This window comes from Pogona vitticeps, chromosome 2 (assembly GCF_051106095.1).
Source record: "Pogona vitticeps strain Pit_001003342236 chromosome 2, PviZW2.1, whole genome shotgun sequence".
NCBI lineage: Eukaryota > Metazoa > Chordata > Lepidosauria > Squamata > Agamidae > Pogona > Pogona vitticeps.
Window position 1 is genome coordinate 303,643,965 of NC_135784.1, and position 14,483 is coordinate 303,658,447.

General features: G+C 43.8%; 1 protein-coding gene across 4 annotated transcripts in view; it reads left to right on the forward strand.

The window, feature by feature from the left end:
- The window catches only part of ST8SIA5 (ST8 alpha-N-acetyl-neuraminide alpha-2,8-sialyltransferase 5), a 51,410-nt gene extending 44,407 nt beyond the window's left edge, over positions 1–7,003 (forward strand). For all 4 annotated transcript variants that reach the window (XM_072992972.2, XM_078384159.1, XM_072992973.2 and 1 more), the window contains 2 exons: positions 1,484–1,576; positions 3,233–7,003. In XM_072992972.2, the coding sequence (XP_072849073.2) occupies positions 1,484–1,576; positions 3,233–3,701 (562 nt within the window). In that variant the 3' untranslated portion in view covers positions 3,702–7,003. The remainder of the gene's footprint in view (positions 1–1,483; positions 1,577–3,232) is intronic.
- Positions 7,004–14,483: the final 7,480 nt, after the last annotated feature.

The following is a 14,483-nucleotide window of genomic DNA, read 5'->3' on the forward strand; positions in this document are numbered from 1 at the left end:
CCTGCCAAGCCCTACTTTGCTTGGGATTCCTCAATTACCGGATAGTAAAAAATTTGGAAACCACAGCTCTGTCTGCTGTGTGGCTCCCCCTAGAGGCCAGGTGTTCACTGCACTGATCCACCATTCCGGCTTGTGGGAGAGAGCCAGAATCTCTGCCACAAAGGGCATTTACATTCATTCAATACAGTATATTCCTTTTCTTTTAATTGGAAAAAAAGAGAGGAATATATTAAAAGGAATTGCAAACCCCATTTGCTCCTGCAGTTGACTTTTCAATAGGTCCCAGTAGATCAATCTGAAAGATAACCTTTGGCTAAACAATGAAGGCGAAAGAGCAACAGCGAAAACCTTGGAAGGACAGAAACGTAGGAGAAGCTATGTATATATTTCTCCATCTCATGAGAATTAATAGGCTTTAACCGCCTCCTTGCAAAGTCAATGCCCCTATTACTCTTGCCAAGGGGTTACAGTTTGCCCATGTTTTCCCCATCATAGATGCCCCTCTGGAACTTCGAAAATGGTCTTCATGCCAAGTTAGAGGATTGATCTTTCTAGTTAAGGACCGGTTGTTGATGCACAACTGCAGTTTAACCACTGTGGCAGCTTTCTAGGCCTGGAAGTTTCAGACACTAATTCCTAGCAGCCTCAACTATCACAGCTAATGGTCAAGCATGATGGGAGTCATAGATGGAGACATATTGTTGGATACCGCTTGGGGGCATTCTGTACATATATAGTGGTGCCTCGGTTTATGAATGCCTCTGTTTACATAATTTTCGGTTTACAGACCGAAATCCATAAGAAATAAAGGCCCGGTTTACGTTGTTTTCTTTTTCCCCCTGCCGCACTACGAAAGGGTTTTTCCAGGGTGCAGGGCACCTATAACGCCGCCCCTTTTCTAGCACAAACGGATCCATTTCACAAACTGAGGTACTACTGCAAAGGAATCTAGGCTGGAGCAGTTCCAGACAGGAGTTTTATCTAGTACTGAGCTTGGGGGAAAAATACTTTTTTGGGCCACAACTCCCAACTCCTGTAGTTAACTTTTTCAAGGTCTGATCTGGAGAGGCTAAGGATTGAACCAGGGAGCTTCTGTATGGAAAGTAGGTGTTCCACCCTGTGCTACGACCATTTCCGCCATTTGGGCTGGTCTTCGTGGATTAAGTTATTTATCAGAATGTTAGAGGAAGTCCTTTAGTTTGCTACTTTTTATGTGATGTCTGTAGACCATTCTTCTGTAACAAAAGTGGTTGTTGTCCCCTGGCATTTAAGGTGTCGGACTCAAACCGGAGAGGCTTGAGTGTTCATCTCACCACTTGCCTGAAACGAAATCCTCTTCTCTCACTTTTATTGACCTCAAAGAGTTGTTAGATCAAACGGAATAATCACTACATATTACTAAACTACTTGGAAGTAGAGTAATGTGGGCTACGACTGACGGAAATATGAGTAACGTCTCCGTTGTGCTGCTCTTTTCCTTTAGATGCAATTTGCCTCCCGTATCTGAGAAGTATATCACAGACGTTGGCGTAAAGACCGACATCGTGACGGTTAATCCCAGCATAATTACTGAAAGGTCAGTTGTTTTCCTGTCACCTACTTCTGCCCACACTTTCCGCCTGTGTTTCTCTCTGACAAACCTCTGAAAGACTTATTAGCACAGGTGTTTTTTGTTCTTGACTTCTTAATTTCATAGCAACTGAAAATCACAATATTGTTGATTATTAATGATTAATGATAAACGCTGAACCTGGAACACAACTCATCCACTGTGATTCTCTGGTTTCACAACATCTGGATGTATTTATTTATTCAGGTAATATCCAACTTTTCTCCCCCTACAGAGGGGGAACCAAGAGGACTTTTAAAATGATACCTGTATTTTTACATGTTTTGGATCCCAATTGTTGCTGTTGTCGTTTTGGTGCGCAAAATGGTTTGAAACCAGTACGACTGGAAATGCAATGGGCAGGCTCTTGGTTGTTCATGCAACGAGCCATAGCATGAGCAGCTACGAGGCAGTTTCCAAGCTTGTGCGAAGAGGTACCATGTCATACCTCGTACTGGCCTGGAAGCTCTCTGACTACTTTTACGACAGACTGTTGTGTGATTTGCCTATAGTTATAATTAGACATGGGAGCTTCATATTAATCTCCTGAATATGAAGCTCTCCAGCACAGGGGACCAGCCTTATGGGACAACCCCTCCCCCGGAACTGGGTGTCCACTTGCCACTTGCATGGCCAGTGACCTCGAAAGTGCATCCATCATGGTGGTAGCCCAGCTGGCACCACCTCACCTCTCTACTCAGCTGGCCACTCAGCCGCTGAACAGGGAAACTGGTCCTCCTGGCCCCTTGCCGGAACGGCCAGCCAAGCAGGGAGGTGGGGCCATGCCAGCCGGGCGACTGCCGTGATTGGCACACTTTCGATGACATCAGTCGTGCGCACCACCTGGCAAGTGGTAAGAGGATGCCTGGTTTGGGGGAGGAGGGTCCAATGGGGCTCGCCACCTGTGCAGGTGACCTTTATATCAGTTTCCCCCAAGAGACCAATATAAAGCTCCCATCTCTAGTTATAATACTAAAACCCTCTAATTGCCACATTAAAACAACCACTGAATTGTAACAACGTCAAATAGGCTGCTAGGGACGTGGTGGCGCTTCAGGGACGTGGTGGCGCTGCGGGCTAAACTGCAGAAGCCTATGCTGCAGGGTCAGAAGACCAGCAGTCAAAAGATCAAATCCACGCGATGGAGTGAGCGCCCGTCGCTTGTCCCAGCTCCTCGCCAACCTAGTGGTTTGAAAGCATGCAAATGCAAGTAGATAAATAGGTGACACCTCGGTGGGAAGGTAACAGCGTTCCATGTCTAAGTCGCACTGGCCATGTGACCACGGAAGATTGTCTTTGGACAAAACGCTGGCTCTATGGCTTGGAAACGGGGATGAGCACCGCCCCCTAGAGTCGAACACGACTGGACAAAAATTGTCAAGGGGAACGTTTACCTTTACCTTTAAAATAGGCTGCTAGTTAGCTCAGTGGCTTAGCTCTCTGGCTTTGGAGACAGAAGTTGGGAGTTCGATTTCCCCCACGGTGCCTCCTTGAGAGGGCTGGACTTGATGATCCACAGGGTCCCTTCCGGCCTTGCTGTTCAAAGGTTAAAGAATAACTTCCATTGGGTCTCCAGTCTGCCTGCTCATTGTACTGTTGTTCTTTCTTTCTCCCCATTGTCAGGTTCCACAGACTAGAGAAATGGAGGAAGCCTTTCTTTGACGTCTTGCAAATTTACGAGAACGCCTCAGTGCTCCTGCCTGCCTTCTACAACACCCGCAATACGGACGTCTCCATCCGGGTCCGCTACGTCCTGGATGACTTTCAGTCCCAGCAGGCCGCCTACTTTTTCCACCCCCAATATCTCATCAACGTCTCACGCTACTGGCTCAATCAGGGCGTGCGGGCCAAGCGGATCAGCACGGGGCTGATCCTCGTAACAGCGGCCTTGGAACTGTGTGAGGAAGTGCACCTTTTTGGGTTTTGGGCTTTCCCCATGAACCCCTCAGGGATCTACATTACCCACCACTACTATGACAACGTCAAACCTCGGCCAGGGTTCCATGCTATGCCTTCAGAAATCTTCAACTTTCTCCACATGCACAGCAAAGGCATACTGCGGGTCCATACAGATGCCTGCAGCTGCTGTTGAGAGAGGGTCAGGGAAAATTTCATGGCTTTCATGTTGTTTTAAGAAAAAAAGAAAAGAAAAATGGGAGGAGATGCAACAGCTTGGTCGCCCATCCACATGACTGTTTCTGGGGCAGAAGGAAGGGTCTACGTACCTGAGGTGGCTTTTAGCGCCTTTGAGTATTTATGTCTTCTGAATATGACCCTGTGGGGAGATTATTAAGTGACCATATTCTGGAAGAAAATACTTGTGACTGTGAGATCTGGACATTTCGTGCAAGAAGAGTTTTATTTTATTGAGAGATTTATGCAATAATGGTTGATCAACCTGCGTTTCTTCGAAGGCTTTGCCTTTCTCGAGAGCTGGCGTTTCCAGCGCTTTCCCTTTGCTAGCCTGCCATATAGGCTGTCTCCTCCAGCTTTTATATCCTTGACACACCTTGGACTGCAGCCCCCATCATCCCCAGCCACTGCGGATGATCAGAGCTGTCATCCAAGATGTCTCGAGGGCAAAGGGTCGTGGAGGAAGGCTACGGTAGGGTTCATGTCATTGGGAAGATAGAGACTGTACCCTTTTGCAAGAACCCACGCACTGCCCTAAACCCCATGAAGAATCATGAGCCACATTAATGTAGAGGTTTTAGACTTGAAATAGAGCACAACACTGTCATGATTCATTTGTTCCACTCCAAGGAAGCACCAGACCTAAGTATGCTTAATGAGGCAGAAGACCCAGGCTTGCTGTCCATCCATGGTATTAATAGTCACGTGACTCATCAGGGGATGGATGTGGGGGTGGGGGGGCATTGGTTTTGCACATGGTCTCTCCATCTGCTTCTGTCCTAGGGCCAGAACACAGAAGATGCGTAGCTTTGCAATTAGAAGCAGAGCTAGGTTAAGCAGTAAAGGCTGTGTGTTTATCTTCTAATGTTTTTCTTCCAGCTTCAGAATTACAAGTCAGTTTACTTCTGCTTTGGGATTGGCCATCTGGAGGAAAAAAGCACAAACAAGAGTGGCTTTTGAGGATCTGCTTGTGGGGAGGCAGCATTTTATAACCCCCTGTCTTCCTACTTGTGAAGCTGCACCCAGTAATTGTGTTTTGACCCCCTAAGTCTCACACAAGTACCACCCCATGAAGAAAAGGGCCCAGTGACCCTTAAAATATGGCATAACTCTCCCTTAACCACTTTCAGTCTATGTGACTCTTAAAAGATTTGTCTGTAGGGAAGGCTGTGCAAATACTCATTGAGAAACATTGTTTTTGAGATAAGATTATTACCACCTAATTTTGTTACAGTGGTGCCCCGCTTTCCAATTATTTCGCATTACGACGAATCCGCTTCACTATGATGTTTTTGCGATCACAAAACGATGGTCTAAATAGGGTTTTTTTGCTTTGCGCTGATCGGTTCCCTGCTTCGGGAACCGATTCTTCACAAAACGATGTTTTTTTAACAGCTGATCGGCAGCTTCAAAATGGCTGCCGGGTAATTAAAATGGCTCCCCGCTGTTTATAGGGACGGATTCCTTGCTATACAGGCACCAAAAATGGCCACCGTATGGAGGATCTTCGCTGGACTGTGAGTTTTTAGCCCATTGGAACGCATTAACTGGGTTTTAATACGTTTCAATGGGCTTTTTATTTTTGCTTTACGATGTTTTCGCTTAACAGCAATTTTCCTGGAACGGATTATCGCCGTTAAGTGAGGCACCACTGTATTTGCAAATCCATCTGTCATTTGAGGTTTGTTAGGAATATGGGGGAGGGCATTGGAAGGGAATAATAATAATAATTTACTGTGCGCAAAAGATTGGTTTTGATGCAACATAACTGCATTATTGAGAACTCTGTATTCAAAATTGGAATAGCCATGATGACATCCACCTTCCAGTAGGAGAGAGGCAAGAAATGGAGAAGGATAACGAGAAAGGCTATTATTGGGAAGCCTTAGCACAGTTTACTGGGAAGTTTTGAGCTCATGCACCAAAAGGAAGGGAATTTGTGCAAGGGTGCAGTGTCAGAACTTGGAAAAGTTACTTTTTTTGGAGTATTCCCTCCCAAGTTCTGGAAAATGCAAGATTTCACCTTAAGCTCTGCTTATTATCTGTTAAAACCGGAATGGACTTGAGCCTGTTTATCATTTAAATATCATTTATTCAGTACAAATTGTGGGTGCAACTATACCAGGAAGGCATCGTTCTGATTTGCAGCCTGTATTGCGTTTGAAATCACAAACAGTGCTCACACAGGGGCTGCAGACTGATTTGGGTGTTCACTATTCGTACTGGATACAATGCGATGCGCGTTCCAGTCCTCAGCCCCCACTTCTTTCCTTCCTTCCTTCCTTCCTTCCTCTGGTCCTGCCTCTGCTGATCCTTTTATGAGGCGCAAATACAGGAAATAATGAGGAGGAGGACCCAGTGATACAGCAATAGGGTAATCTAATAGGTGTAAGATTTAAAAAAATAAAAAATAAAAAATTTGGAGGATGATTGGGGGAGAGGAAAGAAGGCTTGTGGAGAGTGTTTCCTCAACTTTGAACATCATGTCCCAGCTGCTACACCCCTGAAAACCACTTATAGACAGGCCTCCCATCTTTACAAAAATGTAAAACAACTAACTGCATGAGTTAAAAAAAGCCTTTTTGAATAATTCCAGCTTGAAGATATAGAAGCACTCCAGTGGCAGAGGGGGGAAAAGCCGCTTTAGGAGCAAAAAGGGCTGGACTGATTCGAATCAGCCTTTGGGTCACGTGTTCAGTAAAAAAAAACAACTTTGAATTCACTCGTTTTGTAAGCAGCGCGAATCCCATGGAATGTAATCATCTTGTAGCAGCTTGTGTTGTGTTTATTGGAATCCTTCATTAAAAACAAAAAGGAAAACGGGAGGAAACATAACACCTACTAAGATCACTTCCTTCCTGATTTGTGGATAGGTTTAACTCTCTGCCGATAACATTAACTTAAATGCAGATTTCAGATATAACTTTGAATAAATCCTGTGTCTAGTCCCGCCTAAGGTATGGGACGGGGAGCTAGCAAAGCTGCTCTACCCCCCTTCCTTTGCTAATCCATGATGATTTCATTTTCATTCACTAACTAACCATTTACTGGAATTCTTGATCTTGTCGTTTTATCACTATGATGCCTATTTTCTTAAACTGAGCATACGATGTGAAAGACAGCCTGTTCATTGATGTAAGCCATAACTTAAAAAAAAAACAACAACCAGAAATCAGGGTATTTTCATCTCGTCACTGTGTTTGGGAGATTAATTTAACACTTAACAAATAAAGCAGTTCTATCTGTTCTATTTGAAAAAAAGCATCTCAGTTGTAGCACTGTGTGTGCGTGTGTTTTTCAGTGAGGTGCAATGCTTGTTCGTGGACCGCGTATAATATGCATTTGTACTAAAGCTATCTACGTTTTTGATATAGCGATTCTCGCTCTCTGAACTATATTGCTGCCAAATTCTTTTCCTCGGTTATGATATGCAACTCTACTGTGTCTGCCTGATAAAAAGATTTTGAAAATGGCCAGATTTTCCCTGGCCATGTAAACCTTGTCTTGAATCGTAGAAACAATAGCTGGTCGTGATGAGGAAGAAGTACTCTATACATGTTCAGAAGCACTGTCATCTCTGACCAGCCATTACAGTCAAAGAAACAGTACTGCCAACGGCTGGAGATGCTCTTGTCCTGCTTCCTGCCTGGGTTAAATAGCACTGACCCTTTTTTCCTTTGAACTTCTGGGTAAATAAGGAGGCAAGAGGAGCCTCCACTTCCAGGGAGAAAGCTTGCAAGAAGAGAGCCTTTAAACAGCCAGAGATTATGCTAGGTATTCTTCATGGCATGAGCTCTATCCCTCCCTCTAGTGGCCAGGTGTGGTAAAATGTGATTTATTAAATTCTTTGCATTTTTTCTTTCTTTCAATATTGTTAATATTTAATGTAGTATTTGCAGACTGTAGATAAATGAATGAGCGGCTACTGATCCTACAGATAAGGTGGTCCTACTGTACATACCTATTTCTGGGATATTTTTTTTAATTGAGTATTTTCCAGCAGCGGATACATCAATCCAGTGATTTGGGGCATATTTCTTTCGGTGCTACAGAAAGCAAGTGTTCTCTGTGAAAGCTCTTCAAATGCTTGAAGATGGCTATCCTAGCACCTCTTGGTCTTCTCTTCTCCAGGCTAAACATGCTCGGCTCACTCATCCAGTGGCTTCCAGACTCTTTATCCATTCAGTCTGGGCAGGTTTCAGGACCTTCTGCTTTTCACTAGGAATGGGATTTCTTAGATAACAAATCCAATAATCCTCCATCCTTGGACGGCTTCCTAGGGATATGTGCCATCAAAGAAAAGAAAATGATGGATGAAAAAAAAAAACCAATTAGACGCTGTAAGATTGCTTCTTCGAAGTCAAAACAGAAATAGGAAATCCTGCATGTTTCTCAGAGGGCAGCCTGGCCTCGCCACTCTGCTCTGCCAGTTAACCTGGCCCTGTTTTATCAAGTGGGATCTGAATACCAGCCCCATTGGCGTTGCTAACATAGCATTATGGTCTGCGATGTTCAGCTGGCACAGCATATGATGTGCTAAATTATGTTAGAGGTTTCCAGTCTGTGGATAGCAAGGAAGCCATTGTGCTGAACATGGGGCACCAGTCTTAATGGAATTTGAACCCATCAGTGGTTACATGTGAAAGATGTATATGATGTGAAGAGAAACCAGAGTGTGTGATAATTAGTCATATTGGATATCTATCTAGCTATCTTACACATCATCCCATGGTGCTAGAACACTCTCTGGGTGGTGTGCAACATAATTAAGCAGTGAACTAGCATCTTAGGTACTCATTTTACCGACCCCGGAAGGATGGAAGGCTGAGTAAACCTTGAGCTGGCTACCTGAAACCGTTGGGATTGAACTCAGGTTGTGAGCAAAGGCCTGACTGCAGTACTGCAGTTTAACCATCGCACCAGTTACCTTAAGAATCAGAGGTAATATTTCTTTGCATACTAGTTGCTAGGTAACACAGATAAGAGGACATTATTACATCCTTGTTCTTCTGGGTTTCTGAAAAGCATTGGTTGAGAAACATAATGGTGGGCTAGATAGGCTTCTGGTAGGGGTGTGCATATTTGTTTCCTCATGCTGCCTGGGGTACTCTGGGAATTGTAGTCCAAGAACACATCCATACTTTCAGCTCTGGCCTGATCCAGCATGGCTCATCTAATGTACATCTCTGCAATGTCGGGGAATGAGAGAGACAAGTTGGCTCATAGCGTGTGCATGTCCACCCACCAACCGCCCAGCTAGTGTCCAAATAAGAACACATGGATACCTGTCCACCTTGCTGTGTGCCCTTCTGATGATACCACAGCAACAGGACCTCCGCTGAGTGTCTCAAAATCTGGGCTCTACATATATCTTGGGCTCAAATCATGATAGATCAAAACTACCACCTTGAACTGAACTTAAAACAACTTGTAAGCCAGGGCAGTTGATTAAAGACCTGTGCTACATGCTGCTAGCTAACAGTATATCCACTGCATTTTTTTTTGCACTTTCTGTGGCTTCAAAGGCAGTCCCATGTAGAGCACATTATAGTAGTCTAATCAGGAAATGATGAAGGCATGGTTCACTCTGGACAAAACCACTTCCCTAAGAAGAGACGCAGATGAACCAGCAACATTCCAAGCCTCAATATTACTCAAATACAGATTCTGGATTTAAAAAAATTAATAATTTACGGCCAGCAAACTTTGCTTTTTGTGTATGCAAACACTTGTAGAGACACCCCTCCAGTATCACAAAAAGGCAACAGCAAGGCAGCGTGAGTCCATGAATATGTGTGTGAGGGGGAGCGAAAGAGAAGATGATTTACTAGACAGAGGGGCCAGAAAAAAATGTCAAAAATAATGTGGGGGCGTAGGACGTGCAAAGTTGAAAAATCATCTGATGTCTTCCCTGTGTTGAGCTTTAGATGGCAGCCTCTGTGGGGCAGAGATTTATTGTTTTCTATATGCTGTAAAGCTTCTGCGCTCCAGTGCTGCAACACATAAAGGGTGGTATGGGGAGAGCCCACCTTCCCTCGGACCAAGCTGGGGCAATAGGCTGTTGACAGAAGCGGTAGCAGGGCCCCTTTCTTCCATGGCTCCTACACAAGAGCAAGAACCGTTTTCATCGGAGCCTCAAACATTTGGCATAATGGCAGGAGTGATGTTAAAGGCCCACCGCCCGCCTCCATTCGCCTCGCTGCTGGTCCCAAAGGGAGTGGGTGGGTGGGTTGCAGAACTATAGGAGCCTGCCATGGTGGTTAGTACAAAAGCTTTAGTGACGTCACTCGTTCTTCCCTCTCATCAAAGCCGGTGGTGTTCTGCAGTACACAAATGTAAATCCGTTTTGCTTTGCTTGCTTGCCGCAGTCACCTTGTGCTGAACGAGGTCACAGAGAACGCACTCCGTTCTTCCCCCTTGCGTTACAGACAGAAATTAGTTCCCACAGCTGGTTGCTCTCTTCGCTCTTCTCTGCCACATCCTTCCGCACATACTAGTTTTGTTTTTCATGCAGCGACCCGGCTCTTTGCCTCCAGTTTATGCCAGAAGTCACTTTGTGGGCTGGGAAAAAAATCTCTCTCTCAATTCCTTCCCCACTCCATTTTTTTCCTGGCGTCCTGATGGCAGAAAGAGATATTTAGATTGCAATTGGGGTAATTGGATAGTTTCATGACTTCAGCATCAGACCAAGGGCTGGAGGCTCCATGACTTCATCCATTAAGTCAACATGTCAATAGCCAGTTAAATCAGGGGAAACATGAAAAGCTTGTGGGTTCCTAACGGCATCACATTACAAAACAAAACAACAGATTATCCTGCATTTTCAAATACGTTTGAGGCCCGTCCTCGTCTCTTTCCATGGGGTAAGCCAATCAATCAGGGAGAAAAGTTAAGCTGAGCCAAGCATGGAAACGTTTTTTCTTGAAGACTATAATTCTGATAAAACCCAGGCAACGCAGCTGCTGGCAGTCATGTCTGGGAGATTTTAGAAGCTGTCATCCACAAAAAATAAAAATAAAATAAAGTTTTCTAAATTTCGAGACAAGCCGTCTGATATTCTTATTTACTACTTGAAGAAGAAAATAAGAAGCACGGTGATCATAGACCCGCCCGAAAGCCTAACCAAGTCTGTCCCTAGACAGATGACTCTCCCTGAAGTCACACCTGGCTGCTCATGTCCCCCAGCAACCTATTCAGTTGCCAAAGGACGGCTTGAAGAGACAGCTCTTCATTTCATTTCATCTCTATCTCAACTTCCTTCCAATAAATGTGGTTGACCATCTCTTCTTTTTTGCTCTATTTCAGCCAGTCTCTACGCTGGAAAATTTGAGTAGATATCACAACATACCACTTCTCCTCTGCTTGCCAATTCTTTAATCCCAGTTAATAAATCTGGCCCTAGTTCAACCCCCAACGTCCATGTTTTAAATCTTCGTTCATGTTTCTGGTCTTGAAAAAGAGTAAAGACTGCTTCACCCAAACATAGCCACTAGGTACTTTTAAGATCTTGTCTAGCTCTGTCTTGTCTTATCACTGTGTTGTACTAACCACGTTCCTTGCTGGTTAGTTACCTCTGGCAAATTTCAACCATTCCCAAGCTTACAATGCCCTCATCCTCGTCTCTCTTCTTTCTTCCACCTTTTGTTTAGCTTTCCTACCAGCTCCAAACCTTGCTTTCAAAGTCCATGATCATCCGGTGATGTAATTATTTCCTTCACAATATACACTCTTTGCAATGTCTTTTCAGTGGCAGTCAAAGGCACGGAGATCTTCCACTACATGTTCCTAAGTGTTCTACCAATAACACAGGTCTAAAGTGGTAAAGAAGTGTCCCAGTTCCATTTTCTTCCATGACGGTCATCTCTGGTGTTCATCAGTCTTTTCATGCTTGGCCGTCCTGTGCTATGAATTTACTCAGAATTTCAACTGTCGCACTGCTGGAGAAAAAGAAAGCTCATGCCATCTCCCGTACACTCCGAATAGGGTACTACTCTGTATATGTATGTGCACCCAGCATTGACTTGAATGCTCCCAGAGTTTGATAGCAATGCATTAAAAATAACAGTGATATCTCTAATCCATTACTTTTTCTGCAACAAATAAACAGCATCATATGATCCTCATTTATAGCGTTGCATTCGGGACTGTAACAAATAACATTTATTCATTACACCTAAAAAGTAGTTTTGTGATGGTCTCATTCTGAGCTGTTATTGTATTTGAAGTCCATGTCTTAAAAAAAAAAAAACAACCACCATAAAGTGATGCATTAATAATGTAAAAAAAAATCCATCTCTCACTGGGAAAATATTTACTGCCGTGATTGATTGATTGATTGATTGATTGATTGATTGATTGATTGATTGATTGCTAGAGGGTGGTCTAACAGGTAGAGCGCACTGCATGGAACACAGAGTGAATTAATTCAACTTAGAAAGCCTACTGTGAAATGCAGCAGATTTTTTTTTTTAAAAAAAACAAAACACAAAAAACAACAGTCATTCAGGAGGGTTCAACAGTTGTGGTAAATCAGAGAAGCTAGTGCTGAAAATTCAGCGGGAGAGTGAGCCTTATTTGTTGGATGGGGCTGGAGTGTAAAGAAAGTGGCCACCGGGGCAACATAAAGATATGGCAGAAAGACCCTATATTTTTCTTGATTAAAAAAAAAACCCACCATGTGTTCTGGTGAGGTCAGAACACATGGCTCTATGTACAGCAGATCAGAGGTGAGAGGAATTCAACTTGGGCTACTTGCATTGGTGGGAGGCATGTGATTAAAATATGTGCTTCGTACTCCACTGAAATAGGAAATGCACACTTCACTTATCTCCTGTTTTCAGGCTCCCATCAGGATGAAAATGAGTTCCGGGATGTGGAAATTAGCATTTCTCTCTCTCTTTTCTCTACCTTTTCACCCTTCCTGGGTCTCTCTTCTCCACTTTGTTATTTTAAGACCTTATTTTGTGGAGGTGTTTACTCCATATGCATACAGATTACTTAATTGATTGAGCAATTACGATCCATCAAAGATAACTAGCCTGAACTGTCCTCTCCTGTCTTCCAGATGAGCTTGGAAAATATGGACCCATGGTTTCTATCAGCATTTAAGTCCAAACTTGTACATTTGAGTCCTCATTCCTGAGAAACATCCATGGAAATTTTTTATCTTGACTGCAAGCCTAAGCAGATCAGCTAAGGTAGAAAGTCAAACCAAACTTAGTATTATTTATTCATTTATATTTATCAATGTATTTTTTTCCTCATTTGTAAGCCGCCTTTCTCTCGATGAGGGGACACAAGGTGGCTCACAATGTTAAAGCAAATTAATAGTAAAACCAAAATAAATTATAGATTAAAAAGCAATTAAACTACAATAATAAAAATCCATTACGTAATTTAAAACACTTAAAACTTTAAAAGTAGATTTTTATAAGTGGTCTCAGTCAATAGTTGGGCTGCTGCATTTTTGATAAAGAGGTAGGCAGAAATGGGCTGGCTGAGCATCATGTTGGCCTCAGGTAGAACAGCTCCACGTTTGTACTTGTGGAAAAGCCACTACGGGGCTCTGCATCAGGATATCCATGGCTGCTTCATCAGCGACAGTCATGTGGCAATCATCATAGCTGCACTTTGAAAGGCAGGTGACCCGACTGATCCCTATCAAGAAGCCAGTGCTAGCCGTTTTCATGTTCATGAGGAGCAGGCCTTTGGTAAAGCTAATGGGTCTTAACTCTCCATTCAAGACTAAGCTACCTGCAAAGTTCACTTCACCCCCTGTTTCTGTGAGGATTGCAGCTGCATTTAGAAGGACAGGGTTTATGGGTCGATTATGATTTTGTCCCTACTCATAGAAACGTTTCACTGCCGCAGGTCTGAAAGCTTTTCTTGTGCTACTGAAATGGTGAAATGTCTGCCTCGTTCATATATCACCTGTAGGGCAGACTTTGAATTTGGGCATCCAAAGGGGTGCATTCACGAAGGTAGGCAGTAATCTGCCTGCACGTCAAAACTGTTCTGAGAGAACTTTCTCTGATTTCTACTGTCTGGCAGTGTGGGATGATAGGTGACAGGGATTGGTCAATGGCGACTAATGGGCCAGTTAAAGGAGGATATCAGAGACATGTCTGTAAAGATTCTCAGTCATCCAGGTGTGGTTACCTGGAAGTTGAGTCATGGCAACTGGACTTCTTTCTTGTTAGTACAGTGGTGCCTCGCAAGACGAACGCCTCGCCGGACAAAAAACCTGCAAGATGAATGGTTTTGGTGATGAGGTTGAAGACTCGCAAGACAGCTTCTTCTATGGCCGTGCTTCTCCAGATGAATTTTTTTCACAAGACCGATGCATTGCAAGACGAAAATAATTCATTCGTCTTGCAAGGTTTCCCATAGGAATGCATTGCAATGCATTGCTATGGGAAATCGCTTTCTGCAAGACGAAAATTTCGCAAGACGGTGCTACTCACAGAACAATTTACTTTTGTATTGCAAGGCACCACTGTATTTGGTACTCATCCACTTCTGAGGAGAGTTGGTAGGAGATCCCTGATACTGTATATCCTCCAGTTGGATTCACTTCCCCCTGGTCTGAATTGGCTCATTAGAAGGACGAAAGGACTAGGGGTGAGAGATAATCCCACTTCTGCAGTCCTTTCCCACCCATCCTCATGGGACGTTGACAGTCGTTAACAGTGATTTTTCTTGTGCTGTCCTCTGAAGATGCCAGCCACAGAGACTGGCAAAA